Source organism: Centruroides sculpturatus, unplaced genomic scaffold (genome assembly GCF_000671375.1).
Source record: "Centruroides sculpturatus isolate CEXI.00-Female unplaced genomic scaffold, Cexi_2.0 scaffold1516, whole genome shotgun sequence".
In the NCBI taxonomy this organism is placed as follows: domain Eukaryota; kingdom Metazoa; phylum Arthropoda; class Arachnida; order Scorpiones; family Buthidae; genus Centruroides; species Centruroides sculpturatus.
Window position 1 is genome coordinate 71,251 of NW_019385684.1, and position 17,299 is coordinate 88,549.

Here is a 17,299-nt window from a genome sequence, read left to right on the forward strand (position 1 = left end):
GGCCAAGGTGCGATATGGCCAGACAATTCGGGAACTTGCCGTAACATCTATAAACATTTAAACCAATTTTAAAGTTATGTTTAACGCCTATTTTGAAGCCAAATTTCTTGACATTTTAATCATTTAACATTATTATAAACCAATAATCGTTTGTCATTAAACTGTAATTTAAAATTTACTATTTAAAGATTCGTATATTTCAAAACGTTTAAACAAAATTCATGAAAATAGCCTACATCTGGTCCTTAAATCCTTTACTTCAGAGACTGCAAACTTAAGTATTTTGAAAAGAATAAAAATAAAATACCAGTAAAAGACGACTGTAAACGGGTTAATTGTATTCCTTAACTCAGAGATATCAGTTCCAAAACCCAATTGGTGTTCAAAATCACACTCAACGACACAATATTTCTGGCATATATTTATTTCATAATTTCAGATTAATTTATGGTATCATAAAAGTAACTTGTATAAAAGCTATACAGTCGGAAGTAACAAAAGAAGACATCACAGTGCTGGTATGTAATGAGATGAACTTAATTACTATAATATTTTGAATCTAGCACTTGTTTCACCTGTTTGTAATTCGAAAATATCCCATGCAATTCTGAGCATTTTTGTAAAATTTCAATATAATTATACTCCTGTTAAGTTTTAAATTTGTGTTAGCTCTTGGTTCACCCTACCTTTGTAAAGAGGAGATGTAAGTGGTTATTTATTTCCGAAACGTTAAGTTAGTGTAATAAAAGAAAAATATTTAATGAAATTTTCGTAGTGAACGAATCTCTTATAATTAAATTGGGTGTGAAGTTATTTGACGATCTTTAAAATCAGCGAGATGATCAGTGGGGAAAAATATCATCGATGTAGAATCATCCTCCGAGATTCTGAATGCAACCAGCTCTTCATTGCTGTTTATTTCATTCTTTACTGACTCTGGCACTTCCACAGAATTTTCAAAATTTGTCCAATTTACAAAATAGTCGGAAAGTGCTGCATCAACAGGAATAACTCTATCGGGATTAGATAAATTAATATCGAGAATGCCACAAAAATAAATATTCAATTTTTTCCATTCCTCAGTTGTCATTAAACGTTTTATCAACTTTGTCGACTGACAAATGTCTATAAATGTTTTATTATTCTTGTCTCTGAAGCATAAAGAAGCATAATAGTTTATGTGTACAAATATTAAAATGTCCAATTTCTCTGAATGGCTGTATATATCCTGCAGTTCTTTTAGTTTTCGTCTCACGTCTTCAAAGGCAACTTTTTGTTCTATAATAAAGTAGATTCTGAGGAAATTTCACACAATTTATGGGACTGTCAACGGTAACGAAATATTTTGTTTTTGAAAATAGAAGTTTTCTGTTAGCATCGTTTTTAATTTCGTTAAAACTTTCTATTAAATGCGTCAAAGGCTGAACATCCTCGTTGAGAATGCTCAGAAGTTGATCGGGAATCGGCTTATCGTCCAGCAAACCAAAATAAAATAAAGTGATGTTATTGCTCTCTGGAAATTTTATGGAAGGAAAGTAATAATCGGCACCAGAAAATTCTTGAATAGGAATTCTGATTGAGTGACTCAAACTGAAAGCAATAACGAATTCGCGAAATGTTTCGTGAAGAAATTTATAGTAGCATTCACAATCCTCATTAACGTCATAACATCGAACTACTATATTTATACCAAGAAGAAATTTACGATCTTTCTCATCAGTAAAACTTTGCATGAATTCAGAAACACTAATATTTTTATTATGCTCTTTGAGTCTTTCCACATAATCAATCTCATCGTCACTTTCTCTTTTGGCTACACTCAGTTCCTTTTCATAAATTGTTTTCCCCAATTTCACTAAAAGATCTTCACCATAGAAATATTTTCCTCTCTTCAAATAGCTGAATTCTTCATTGTTTCTCACATATCCTTCGATTTTAGATTTGAACAATCGGATGAATAAATCAGTCTTCGTCTTGATGTCTTCTACTCGCTCGTCTCGGTATAAACAGCACAATGCGTGGAGTAACATCGGACATTCGGCCAATTGTGCATAAAAGCAGTTGTTCTTCAAAAGATTAAGAAGATTCCGTGCTCGATCGTTCTTTTGCTTAAAAACCAAATTCACGAACATCTCCTCTTCTACAGTTGAAAACTGATCAATAGAGACAACCAAGTTCATATTTTCCTCAAATTGAATTTGGGGAATACAAATTCCTGATCCGAAACGATCGTTAGGTAGATCTAATAACCTATTTCTCATAACAAGTAAACTGTCATCCACCATCTTACCACGAACAGTGAGAAGAATCATCATTTTTTTAGAAATGGCTTGAGAATCTGATGTGATGAAGTTAATAACGGATTGTTGAAAGCTACACTCGTCAAATCCGTCTAAAATAATAAAAAATGTCAAGTTTGCGTGTTTAGTTTTCTCTCTCTCATCCGAGTCCTCTGTTCCACTAACCTTACTTAAGATTAAATTATTCAAATCTGTTTCTTCTTCCTTCCCCAGTTCAATAAACACGACAAAATCAAACTGTTTTAGGTAATTGTCTGGTTGAACAGCTGTAGCCCAATCGTAAGCTAACTTCTTGCAAAGTGTTGTTTTACCATAACCACGATCTCCTCTTAAAAGAATAGTTACGCGACTGTCGAAGTTAATCGAGAAAATCTGATGAAAATAGCCTACATCTGGTCCTTAAAACCTTTACTTCAGAGACTGCAAACTTAAGTATTTTGAAAAGAATAAAAATAAAATACCAGTAAAAGACGACTGTAAACGGGTTAATTGTATTCCTTAACTCAGANGATACAGGGGATCAACAATCCTAGAATAATTTCTCCATCGTCTTCACATCTTGAATATCACACAACGCTTTGGATGATTTTGGGGAACAGGAAATTTAACAATCCTTCGGGTCATGCCACATTACTCGAATTTAAATCCCTACTCTAAATAAATACAGTATGTCAGCCAATCTGATTAAATCACCCGACACACCGTACTAATATCTTGTGTAAAATTAATAATTGGGATTGGTAAATAATAAAATCTATTAAGAGGCAATTATTGATAATCATATTCAATTTATCATTTTATAAATTAAATAATTGCTATGTAAAAGGAATTTATAATAATTATAAGTATGATTGAGATACTTATATCATATTTAAACATGCTTAATATATTATTTGTCATAAATACACATAATTTACATTTAATGTTGTTTTTATCTGATAAAGATTGAACTTAGCATTTAATGACTCCTCTTTTATGCTATATGTTTTATTTGGTATATTTTTTTTATATATTTGCTGTATAATTATAGATTCTGTTTTTTAGTATTAATGGACAGAGTTATAAGTAAAGTATTCTGAATACTTTGGATTAAAATATAAGGCAGGCCAAAAGTCAGGTAATGAGACGAATTATCATTAAAGTTTTTAAAAACAGTTGCAATATTGTTTTGTATATTATAGCATGGATGACTTGTTTTGAGCAATAACAAAATATTTGTGTAAGTTAACACTAGCATTACAGTAGTTAACTTACTTTTGGACCATCCCTTTGTGACAAAAACATATGTTTTTAAAATTTTTATGATTTAACATCCTATTCACCTCAAAACTTATTTGCTACTAAAATTTGTAAAGCAGAGTAAAGTTTAGTATATGTAATGTAGCAGTTTTTGTTATTGTTCTTAATTAATAACAGTGAATGGTGATTAGCTACCTGGCAGTGTTTAAGCTAACAAAAATGAGTTAATTTCTTACTAATTCAATTCAATTGTTTTATTATATTATTGTCAATTAAGGACTTATATTAATAGGAGGTGTGCAGATTTTTGCAAAGGAGGAATTCTTATTCAGAAAAATAAAAAATTATTGTTCTGAATAAGAATTCTTCCTTTGCAAAAATTGGCACACCAGTATAATAGTTTTATTAACTTCATAAATCCTTAGTTGATGATAATATAATAAAATAGTATAATATAAGGATATAAAGGCAATTAAATCAATTCAAGTTTATTTGTACTAGAAGTGTTACGAGTTACTATTCTAGCTAATTAAGTTATAAAATGTAATTAAATACAGAGTTATGTGTATTTAATTATATGTAGAGAATATGTAGTGATAGGGAAAAAATCTAATATCCCATTGTACTATTAATGACATAGCTCTTTTTACTATCAATATATTTTNAATCATCCTCCGAGATTCTGAATGCAACCAGCTCTTCATTGCTGTTTATTTCATTCTTTACTGACTCTGGCACTTCCACAGAATTTTCAAAATTTGTCCAATTTACAAAATAGTCGGAAAGTGCTGCATCAACAGGAATAACTCTATCGGGATTAGATAAATTAATATCGAGAATGCCACAAAAATAAATATTCAATTTTTTCCATTCCTCAGTTGTCATTAAACGTTTTATCAACTTTGTCGACTGACAAATGTCTATAAATGTTTTATTATTCTTGTCTCTGAAGCATAAAGAAGCATAATAGTTTATGTGTACAAATATTAAAATGTCCAATTTCTCTGAATGGCTGTATATATCCTGCAGTTCTTTTAGTTTTCGTCTCACGTCTTCAAAGGCAACTTTTTGTTCTATAATAAAGTAGATTCTATTTAACTGTTGAGGAAATTTCACACAATTTATGGGACTGTCAACGGTAACGAAATATTTTGTTTTTGAAAATAGCAGTTTTCTGTTAGCATCGTTTTTAATTTCGTTAAAACTTTCTAATAAATGCGTCAAAGGCTGAACATCCTCGTTGAGAATGCTCAGAAGTTGATCGGGAATCGGCTTATCGTCCAGCAAACCAAAATAAAATAAAGTGATGTTATTGCTCTCTGGAAATTTTATGGAAGGAAAGTAATAATCGGCACCAGAAAATTCTTGAATAGGAATTCTGATTGAGTGACTCAAACTGAAAGCAATAACGAATTCGCGAAATGTTTCGTGAAGAAATTTATAGTAGCATTCACAATCCTCATTAACGTCATAACATCGAACTACTATATTTATACCCAGAAGTAATTTGCGATCTTTCTCATCAGTAAAACTTTGCATGAATTCAGAAACACTAATATTTTTATTATGCTCTTTGAGTCTTTCCACATAATCAATCTCATCGTCACTTTCTCTTTTGGCTACACTCAGTTCCTTTTCATAAATTGTTTTCCCCAATTTCACTAAAAGATCTTCACCATAGAAATATTTTCCTCTCTTCAAATAGCTGAATTCTTCATTGTTTCTCACATATCCTTCGATTTTAGATTTGAACAATCGGATGAATAAATCAGTCTTCGTCTTGATGTCTTCTACTCGCTCTTCTCGGTATAAACAGCACAGTGCGTGGAGTAACATCGGACATTCGGCCAATTGTGCATAAAAGCAATTGTTCTTCAAAAGATTAAGAAGATTCCGTGCTCGATCGTTCTTTTGCTTGAAAACCAAATTTACGAACATTTCCTCTTCTACTGTTGAAAACTGATCAATAGAGACAACCAAGTTCATATTTTCCTCAAATTTAATTTGGGGAATACAAATTCCTGATTCGAAACGATCGTTAGGTAGATCTAATAACCTATTTCTCATAACAAGTAAACTGTCATCCACCATCTTACCACGAACAGTGAGAAGAATCATCATTTTTTTTGAAATAGCTTGAGAATCTGATGTGATGAAGTTAATAACGGATTGTTGAAAGCTACACTCGTCAAATCCGTCTAAAATGATTAAAAATGTCAAGTTTGCGTGTTTAATTTTCTCTCTCTCATCCGAGTCCTCTGTTCCACTAACCTTACTTAAGATTAAATTATTCAAATCTGTTTCTTCTTCCTTCCCCAGTTCAATAAACACGACAAAATCAAACTGTTTTAGGTAATTGTCTGGTTGAACAGCTGTAGCCCAATCGTAAGCTAACTTCTTGCAAAGTGTTGTTTTACCAAAACCACAATCTCCTCTTAAAAGAATAGTTACGCGACTGTCGAAGTTAATCGAGAAAATCTGTTTTAATTCTACACCGTCTCCTTTATCTCCTATTTGTAAAAATTCTCCTTTCAGAATATCTAAATTGGAAAAATGTTCCTGTAAAGGAAAACCGTTTTTGTTTTCACTCGATAACCAAGAATCAACACAAGCATAATTCTTCTTATAGAACTCCACCATATTCTCTCGATACTTCATGATTAAATCTGAAATAATAAAACACAGGATAAAAGTAAGTTTTAGCTACTAAGTTTAATTTTCCTTTATGATAATTCCTCTTCTGTTAAATATTTAAATAATTACCTTTGCTTTTATTACTGGAACTTTGACTTAAAGATTCAGACCCAACTGCACTCATATTGATTTTGTGTAGTGACTGTTGAAATAATAATAATAATATTATTATTATTAAATCATTATCTTACAATTAGAAAAACAATAAATATTCTAAATTATAATTATTGTATATTGAAATTGCAAATAATGCAATCTGACTTACAAATGATAATTCGCCCCCCTCTCAACAGAGAAAGAAAACATGTCAGATTGTTTAGTTAGAATAAAACTTTGTTATATAAATGCTGTATATCCAGGAAAACTATGGAGAGAGTGATGAATTACTTATCACCAAGAAGATGCAAGAAAGGACAGTCTTGCATAACAGGAGAAGGGCAATGGAAATAATGAAAACGAGTAGAAGATAGCACTTAGAAGAACCCATATGCACAACGGAGGAATAGATTACAAGTAAACCAACTATATACTTTTTACAGACACGAAAAAAATCATAATAAACTAAGCGGATGTCGTGGGTCAGGCACGTATCTAAAACTAACTATTGTGTTCAGTACCACGTGGAAACTGGTGGAAAAAATGAAAATAAAATAGTAAGTATTTATAGTTATTTATAACATCAAAAAGTAATTAAATAATTCTGACATTTCTCTTATTCCTCCTCTTGAACAATTCGAAAATAGTTAAGGATCCAACAGTTCCGAAAACCAATGGCTCCCCATAGACCAGTAGTTTTCAATGAGAGACCATAAAAAAATATAAAATAGAGAAACCATTGTTATTATTTGTATCCTGAAGGCAACTTTGACCCGTCAGTGCAGGGTCAAAGTTGAGAGCCAGTATGCTGAGTACAGTTAATTTTTTTCTGATATTTAAAATATAAAACTCTTCTACTATTCTGTGACATTATAAATACGATTTAAATACTTCTCACCAATTTTATTCTCTTCTATATACATCCAGCAGAAATAAATAAACTGGTAAATATATCAAGTAGCAGCTGATACACTAAAGAGACAATGGACTGCTTCTTATGCAGATAAAATAATGAAATGTTAAAAATATTGACAGGATATAGTTATCATATATACTATAACTGTATCCTGTAAAGTCACAGTTTCGAGCTTTTATACTTTCCCCGTTATTATAAACAACAGAGGCGATCAGTTAGAAAGTTCCCCCCTAAAATTTTTTGTTCACCCTTTTTGAAGCTTAATAACTCCTGTGCTTTTTGTCCAAAATTTCTGAAATTTGGCAGGGAAGTTTCTTCATTAGGGGGATTGATGCTATTAAATTTTGGTGGAGAAAGATCGAGGGGTGGAGGAATAATTGGAGTCTTGTTTATCTTAGTGTCGGATTTAATGACGATTTTACTCGTTACAAGCATTTACACTTTTTTTTAAAATAAAATCCATCCCTACCCGGAAAATTAAGTTTTTTGTTTTTCTATTTTATAATAGCTTAAAACATAAGTTCTTTTAATACAATATAAAAACAGATAGCGCCAGAAACTTTTAAATGTTCCCGGGAAAGTTGAGCAACTCGTTGATGGTTTATTTACTATTACTTTTAAGTTCGGCTTACAAGGAAGTGGGTTCACTAATCTTTCTATACGTAACTTCATTTTGTTCCGCATTAATCTTTATACAAATAATAATTCTATTATTAAAAGGGTTAAACAAAAGTTTACAATTAATACATTAATTATGCATTTATTCCCTATTTTGCTTTCGTAGGAGACCTGACTAGAAGACTTGTCCTAACAGATAGATAATTTTGGCGGCGACGCGCTTAAAACGGCTACAATCTCATCGGATTATTTACCAACTATGCACCCCATAGCGTAACGTTGTTTTCATCGCGGAGTAGCACGTTTTAGGCGGAGACTTACAAATCGTATCACGTGATCTCGCTGACGTATTTCCGTCAACCGCTATGTCAGAAAACGGAAAAACGGAAAAAACGGAAAAAACCAAGCACACGCTGACGCCGATAACTGCAAGTCTCGATGCACGATTGACTTGCAGTTTTCATGTATTTATACTGATATATTAAAACATTACTTTAACGGATTCTTTTATCTATTTAAATGCCGACAGGTGTGTAGCGCACGTAGCGTCGGAACGAGTTATTACCAAGCAATTTTAAATATTATAAATAATAATTACCTCTACGATCCTTTTGCTAATCACGAGTATTGTCAGAAATTCACAAACGTCAGACGACGATGATTGCGTGGCCGTGTGACCCGGAAAAATAGTCGCGAACGTTTTATAATGTGTGTAGTACCACGTGATTTAGTAACGGTAATGACCTTGATCTCGTTTCACCCGCGATATTACGCAGCTTCCGGGTTGTTAGTTTTTGTTTCGTTTTCTCTGTTCTGAGGGATGTAATAACGTTTAAATCTTTATTTTTATACACCCAATTATGTCATGATATTATAGAATTGATACAGTTAAAATTTATAAGTTTATGACAGTATATTTGTTTCTCTGACTTGTTAATGCCTCTAGAGGGCACTGTCCATTGCATATTTAAATTGAGAGAAAACACGTGGTTGTCATGTGTTGTCATACTGGCTTGGTATTGTTTTCGATGTCATCTGTCTACTTAGATATTTTGTCAACTGATTTGTAGTGTATATATTTGTTACGTAATTTTTACTTCTGTTGTGATGAAATTCATGGGTTTAAAGTCCATAAATACGGTGTATATTTTATGAAAGTCACTTGTAATACGGTTTTCAATGTGAAGAGTAAGATATTGATCTTAATAAAACTTTATTTTGCATATTTAAAAGCCACAAACAAGTTATATATATAACAAATAATAAATTGATAAATGATTTTTAATTTCTTATGTTAATTAAAATTATATATACCAGTACTGGTACTGTAATTGAAATTATGTATGGTTTCCATTGTAATTACTCAATAATCTCAGGGCATTAAAAACATGTAATTTTGCATTGCACATACATAATTAATCTTATTTGAACTAATTGTACTGTACATTCAAATAATCAAGAACAGACAAATTTGAATGTTACTTTGATTTGTAGATTAGTTATTTATTACATGAATTGATGTTAAAATGATTAACTGATGATTTATCTGAATCTTAATAAAGTGTATAAAATATATTTGTTTAGTTTAAGTTTTAAAATTATAATATATTAAGCTATTCAGCATAGTGTTATGTGTTTAGTTTCAGTTTCGGTTTCAATTCTACCTCCTTTCTTGTGTTTTGTGCTGAGAAGATCAAGAAGGACTGATCCTAAGAAAAAGGTGATAGAGGTAAGGAATAAGATTCTATTTGTGAGTAAAACTGAGAGTAGTGTTCTAAGGTTTAAGAACTGATTCTCCATCCTCTTTTCCTCATTTCTCTTTCTTTTCTCTTCTCTCTTGCCCTTGCATTTTTTGAGGATACAGGGGATCAACAATCCTAGAATAATTTCTCCATCGTCTTCACATCTTGAATATCACACAACGCTTTGGATGATTTTGGGGAACAGGAAATTTAACAATCCTTCGGGTCATGCCACATTACTCGAATTTAAATCCCTACTCTAAATAAATACAGTATGTCAGCCAATCTGATTAAATCACCCGACACACCGTACTAATATCTTGTGTAAAATTAATAATTGGGATTGGTAAATAATAAAATCTATTAAGAGGCAATTATTGATAATCATATTCAATTTATCATTTTATAAATTAAATAATTGCTATGTAAAAGGAATTTATAATAATTATAAGTATGATTGAGATACTTATATCATATTTAAACATGCTTAATATATTATTTGTCATAAATACACATAATTTACATTTAATGTTGTTTTTATCTGATAAAGATTGAACTTAGCATTTAATGACTCCTCTTTTATGCTATATGTTTTATTTGGTATATTTTTTTTATATATTTACTGTATAATTATAGATTCTGTTTTTTAGTATTAATGGACAGAGTTAAAGTAAAGTATTCCCAATACTTTGGATTAAAATATAAGGCAGGCCAAAAGTCAGGTAATGAGAAGAATTATCATTAAAGTTTTTAAAAACAGTTGCAATATTGTTTTGTATATTATAGCATGGATGACTTGTTTTGAGCAATAACAAAATATTTGTGTAAGTTAACACTAGCATTACAGTAGTTAACTTACTTTTGGACCATCCCTTTGTGACAAAAACATATGTTTTTAAAATTTTTATGATTTAACATCCTATACACCTCAACACTCATTTCCTACTAAAATTTGTAAAACAGAATAAAGTTTAGTATATGTAATGTAGCAGTTTTTGTTATTGTTCTTAATTAATAACAGTGAATGGTGATTAGCTACCTGGCAGTGTTTAAGCTAACAAAAATGAGTTAATTTCTTACTAATTCAATTCAATTGTTTTATTATATTATTGTCAATTAAGGACTTATATTAATAGGAGGTGTGCAGATTTTTGCAAAGGAGGAATTCTTATTCAGAAAAATAAAAAATTATTGTTCTGAATAAGAATTCTTCCTTTGCAAAAATTGGCACACCAGTATAATAGTTTTATTAACTTCATAAATCCTTAGTTGATGATAATATAATAAAATAGTATAATATAAGGATATAAAGGCAATTAAATCAATTCAAGTTTATTTGTACTAGAAGTGTTACGAGTTACTATTCTAGCTAATTAAGTTATAAAATGTAATTAAATACAGAGTTATGTGTATTTAATTATATGTAGAGAATATGTAGTGATAGGGAAAAAATCTAATATCCCATTGTACTATTAATGACATAGCTCTTTTTACTATCAATATATTTTATTGAAGTTATATTAAATAAAGTATGCACCAATTAACAATATTATTATTAACCAAAGATTTTATATATATAGATGTACTATAATTATGATTTCTTTTTTTTAAAGTAATATAATTGTAAAAGGTCTTCTAACTCGAAAGTTACCTACTTTAAAACTGAAGAGAGATAGAACTGTCCGAAATGCCTATTTAATAAAATAGAACGGATAAAAAAACTTTTTTGGTCCAATTGAAAACATACTCCAAAAGGTGCAATAAGGTGCAAACACCACAGACAAAATGTCAACAACACTATTTTAGCTAACTGATGCCTTTCTTAGTTTCTGAGCATTGAGGAATATGTTTTACAACATAAGCTAGTTTAAGCAATTCAGATAATTGTTTAGTATATCACTGTGTAATACTCTTGTATATTGGAGTTGAAGTAGCCCTGCAATTAAAGATATGTTGATTGCTTTATTAAGTTAACAGCAGGTAACAGTTCAGAAAGAATTAAACTGTTATCCAGTGTGAACCATATATTATTTGCTTTTAACTGGGATCTGGGATAGATCCACAAGGAAATACAGGGCAAAAGACTTTCCATTGGCACAGAAAGCTTTAATTTTATTTATTCAACTTCCAATCATTGTTTTTTTATAAACATTAATGATTTTAAATATGTTATGACACTGATTGGGATTGCTTTATCTGCTGCTTTATTTCACATGTGCATTAAATGTGTTATAAACATGTTATAATGTTATATTTCTAAATAGTTGAAAGTTGTTAATATGTATAGTTATGAAGTGGCACATCTATGGGGTGGGCTGAAAGGCTTTGGCACTCTTCTAAGTAAAATGAAAAGAAACACTAGTAAAAACTATAATAAGTTCTAGTTTACTGTGCATAGAATTGTAAACACTAGTAAATTTTTCAAAAATATTTTCCTAATTAAAATTTCTCTTTTTTATTTATATTGTATCATGTGTTTTATTTCTATATTACTAATGAATTTGCAGTCACATAAGGTGGGAAATTTATTCAGTTTGCGTTAAAATTTTTTTATTTGTTCAACTCTGCTCCCTCAAGATTAAATCATAAGTGCGATACTGGTTATGACCATCCACAGTGGATAGAAACTGAAGGTATGCTGTCAGAGTATGCAGGGTATTAATGCGTGCCTCAAAATTTTGTTAAATATATATTTTTATTGAAGTTTTGTAGCAGAAATGCAAATGTATCACAATTTCTCTGCTAATACACATGCATTTTGATCTCTCTTGCACCGTACCTAGTGCAAGGCATAAAGTTTTTAGATTATCATGGCTCCTGCCAATGAGATTAGGATTAGGCACTGTCTTCATCTCCCATAAAGTTCATATACATATCCACACCTAACAAATTAGTCCTGAATGTAGACCAGTAAAATTTGTGATCAAATTGTTACATGCTTTTGCATTATGAGTAGCATGAGAGTTTTTAACTTATTTAAAGGTTATATTTAGTTACTCATGTTATATGCCTTTCTATTTCTATTATTCGGAGCTTTGGGAGTTTGCTCTACAACTCTTTCAATGCTTCCTTGTTTACTATTTGATTTACATATGCATATTGTTATAGTATTGACATTTCTTTTCACTGAATCATCATAATTCATAAATAGTTCATTTGCAAAAGGAAAGTAATATAAAATTTTATAATTCTGTATAACAATTTAATAAGGGTCCAATATGTATTTACATTCAGATCTATCCTTAAGAAATATGACTTCTGACTGGGACTATTGAAAGATAAACAATAATTATATATTTTTTTCTATCCACTCTGTTTAATATGGTTACAAATAACTGTATCTTGTCAATCTTTATATTTTTCTAAATGGACTTGTAATTTTTATCATTATTAAGTGTAGAAATTCCAGTACTAGCAAACAGGTAGTTTGAATAAAGTTTTGAAAAGATCCTTTGTTTCTTTATAGAGATATTTCAGTTAGAATTCCAGAATTTGTCTGCTTTTATAGCCTGATAATGTTATAAAATTAAGTTTTGGAATGGAGTAATGAGATAAGACAATGCAAACATGTGGGTAATCTGTCATATGTGAGATGCCTTCTGAATTGACTTTTAATGGGAATTGGTCTACACTGTATTTATGTATTAGACACACAAAGAAAATCCTGAAAACACCACAAAATTGGCAAATTGTTCAGGCACAAACCTACTACCAAGTGCCAACATTCAGTGGCCTTCTCCATTCAGCTTGTAGAGGCAAAATTTAAGTTTAGAACAATAATGTTATTAAGTAGATATCAAGTTACAGCATTAGGAAGTGAGCTTCAGAGGAAAATATGCAGGGAAGAAACTCACGATTCTTATAATTGGCCCTGCATAATTTTTAGATAAATTATTTGATAGGAAACTTTCTGTCTATAACTTTACTATTTCTTCTGATATATCAATTCTAATATGAAAATATTTNAATAATTCTCACATTTCTCTTATTCCTCCTCTTGAACAATTCTAAAATAGTTAAGGTTCCAACAGTTCCGAAAACCAATGGCTTCCCATAGACCAGTAGTTCTCAATGACAGACCATTAAAAGAATTCAAAAATAGAGAAACCATTGTTATTATTTGTATCCTGATAGGAACTTTGACCCGTCAGTGCAGGGTCAAAGTCGAGAGCAAGTATCCTGAGTACAGTTAATTTTTTTCTGATATTTAAAATATAAAACTTGTCTACTATTCTTTGACGTTATAAATACGATTTAAATACTTCTTACCAATTTTATTCTCTTCTATATATATCCAGCAGAAATAAATAAACTGGTAAATATATCAAGTAGCAGCTGATACACTAAAGAGACAATGGACTGCTTCTTATGCAGATGAAATAATAAAATGTTAAAAATATTTACAGGATATAGTTATCATATATATATGATAACTGTATCCTGTAAAGTCACATTTGCTAGCTTTTATACTTTCCCCGTTATTATACCCAACAGAGGCGATCAGTTAAAAAGTTCCCCCTAAAATTTTTTGTTCACCCTTTTTGAAGCTTAATAACTCCTGTGCTTTTTGTCCAAAATTTCTGAAATTTGGCCCGGAAGTTTTTTCATTAGAGGGATTGATGCTATTAAATTTTGGTGGTGAAAGATCGAACGGTAAACGATCGAAGGGTCTTGTTTATCTTAGGGTCGGATTTAATGACGATTTTACTCGTTACAAGCATTTACACTTTTTTTAAAATAAAATCCATCCCTACCCAGAAAATTAAGTTTTTTTTTTCCATTTTATAATAGCTTAAAATATAAGTTATTTTAATACAATATAAAAACAGATAGCGCCAGAAAACTTTTAAATGTTGCCGGGAAAGTTGAGCAACTCGTTGATGGTTTATTTACTATTACTTTTAGGTTCGGCTTACAAGAAAGTGAGTTCACTAATGTTTCTATACGTAACTTCATTTTGTTCCTCATTAATCTTTATACAAATAATAATTCTATTATTAAAAGGAGTTAGTAAANGAAGAAATGCTGAGAAATTTTAGGAGTTTTTTCAGTTTGATCCCTTTTTACCCCTCAGAAACAAAGCAAAGTCTTACCATAGAGTTAAACCTTTATTTTGAGATTTTCATCTGTTTCAATATAAAAATCTTGTTTAAAAACTTTTCTGCTGAAGTTATTCTATGAATATAAACTTCAGGGAAAGTAGAATATTTCAAAACTAAATCAGTCAAGGATACCTTGAGCTTAAATGGAATATAATCTTTCAATCTGTTTATGCTTTTGTTTCTGATGATAAAACAGTAAAAGGAATATGTAGCTTAGTAAAGAAATTAAGATATTTTGGGAACTATTCTGCACAAAGTAGTTACGTATTAGACACGCAAAGATAACCCAGAAAACTCTATATAATGTCAAATTGGTCGGACACAAACTCGCAACCAAATGGAAATTTATAGCTATTATAATTTAGAAATTTTATAGCTATGGNCTTTATACAAATAATAATTCTATTATTAAAAGGAGTTAGTAAAAGTTTTCAATTAATACGTTAATTATGCATTTATTCCCTATTTTGCTTTCGTAAGAGACCTGACTAAAAGACGTGTCCTAAACAGATATATAATTTTGGGAGCGACGCGCTTAAAACGGCCACAAACTCATTGGATTATTTACCGACTATGCACCCCATAGCGTAACCTTGTTTTCATCGCGGAGTAGCACGTTTTAGGCGGAGACTTACAAATCGTATCACGTGATCTCGCTGACGTGTTTCCGTCAACCGCTATGTCAGAAAACGGAAAAACGGAAAAAACGGAAAAAACCAAGCACACGCTGACGCCGATAACTGCAAGTCTCGATGCACGATTGACTTGCAGTTTTCATGTATTTATACTGATATATTAAAACATTACTTTAACGGATTCTTTTATCTATTTAAATGCCGACAGGTGTGTAGCGCACGTAGCGTCGGAACGAGTTATTACCAAGCAATTTTAAATATTATAAATAATAATTACCTCTACGATCCTTTTGCTAATCACGAGTATTGTCAGAAATTCACAAACGTCAGACGACGATGATTGCGTGGCCGTGTGACCCGGAAAAATAGTCGCGAACGTTTTATAATGTGTGTAGTACCACGTGATTTAGTAACGGTAATGACCTTGATCTCGTTTCACCCGCGATATTACGCAGCTTCCGGGTTGTTAGTTTTTGTTTCGTTTTCTCTGTTCTGAGGGATGTAATAACGTTTAAATCTTTATTTTTATACACCCAATTATGTCATGATATTATAGAATTGATACAGTTAAAATTTATAAGTTTATGACAGTATATTTGTTTCTCTGACTTGTTAATGCCTCTAGAGGGCACTGTCCATTGCATATTTAAATTGAGAGAAAACACGTGGTTGTCATGTGTTGTCATACTGGCTTGGTATTGTTTTCGATGTCATCTGTCTACTTAGATATTTTGTCAACTGATTTGTAGTGTATATATTTGTTACGTAATTTTTACTTCTGTTGTGATGAANTTGTATTTGGAGGAGTGGAAATTCCTAAGTACATTTTGTGGATGGCCCGTTTCTCGTCGCTCATTGTGAGCCTGGCCGTAAAAAGTCTTTTGTGTTCACAGGAAAAACGAATTTAAAACAATTTAATATTTACTCATTTATTTTAATTACAGTTATAGCCAGAAGGGCAGACGAGAAGGAACGTCAGAATCCTGCACGTAACATTAACTTTAAGCCGGAAATAAGATTATGGAAGCATAAATCAGCAACATTCAAGGCAGAATTGGAAGGAAATAACAAAATATATGCATTTGTAATTCAGCGATGGCATTTACGATCTGTGTATAGAAAGCGAATAATGGAACGTGTTTGTAGTGTTATAATTCAGAAGTGGTTCAAAACAACTGTAAATTTTAATAACTTATACAATTACTGCATAATGAAGAAAACAAATAGAATGTGCTTTAAAGGGAATGTCTGTTGCCTAACTTCGACTTCAAGGATTGAAAATAATGGTAATAGAAGCAAGTACATGCGAAGAAAGAATCAAATGTACGATGTTAATAATGATAAATCAAAAAATTTATTTCAAAATAGAAACATGAAGTGTAATGAGGATTCAGAATTTATGCCCATTATCTGTAGCAAATATGACTCGAAAGATTATCCCGTTTATTCCACAATTCCTTTTGATATATTTAAAAACAAATATTTAGTAGAAATTACTAATATACAATTTTGGTATCGCAAAATGAGTCTTTTCGAGCATTTACACCAGCTAAAAGATACAAAAGTCCATCTATTTAAGTCCGACATGACCCTATTTAAAACACTCTCTCGTATCATCAATTATCTAATTGAATTAAAGAAGAGAAATTCTAAATTTCAGACAGTTGAAGGAATAAATACTTTATATTGTTACTTAGTAGAAAAATATATTATCATGGGCATTTGTAAATTAAAAAGATGGTACTTAATACATTTATTTAAAAAATCAATTCCTTCATTTTCGAAGCTTCAGAATAATCTTATGATAATAGAAAAATGGTATACAAGTCAAGTTTTCCTTCATTTAATAGCTAAGAAAGAAGCATCACGGCAAATAGAAATGTGGTATAAATTCAAATTTTTACGTATGCCCAACCAAACTCCTATTAAAATATATGCTAATCGCTCTCATAAACTC

General features: G+C 30.7%; 1 protein-coding gene across 1 annotated transcript; it reads right to left on the reverse strand.

The window, feature by feature from the left end:
* Window positions 1-4,148: 4,148 nt before the first annotated feature.
* LOC111641181 lies at window positions 4,149-8,586 on the reverse strand. Its single transcript, XM_023387309.1, has 3 exons — window positions 8,462-8,586; window positions 6,303-6,375; window positions 4,149-6,205 (listed from the first exon to the last, which is right to left on the reverse strand). The coding sequence occupies exons 2-3, from the start codon at window positions 6,355-6,357 to the stop codon at window positions 4,149-4,151; spliced, it is 2,112 nt and encodes a 703-aa protein (XP_023243077.1). The 5' UTR covers window positions 6,358-6,375; window positions 8,462-8,586.
* Between the last annotated feature and the right edge of the window lie 8,713 nt (window positions 8,587-17,299).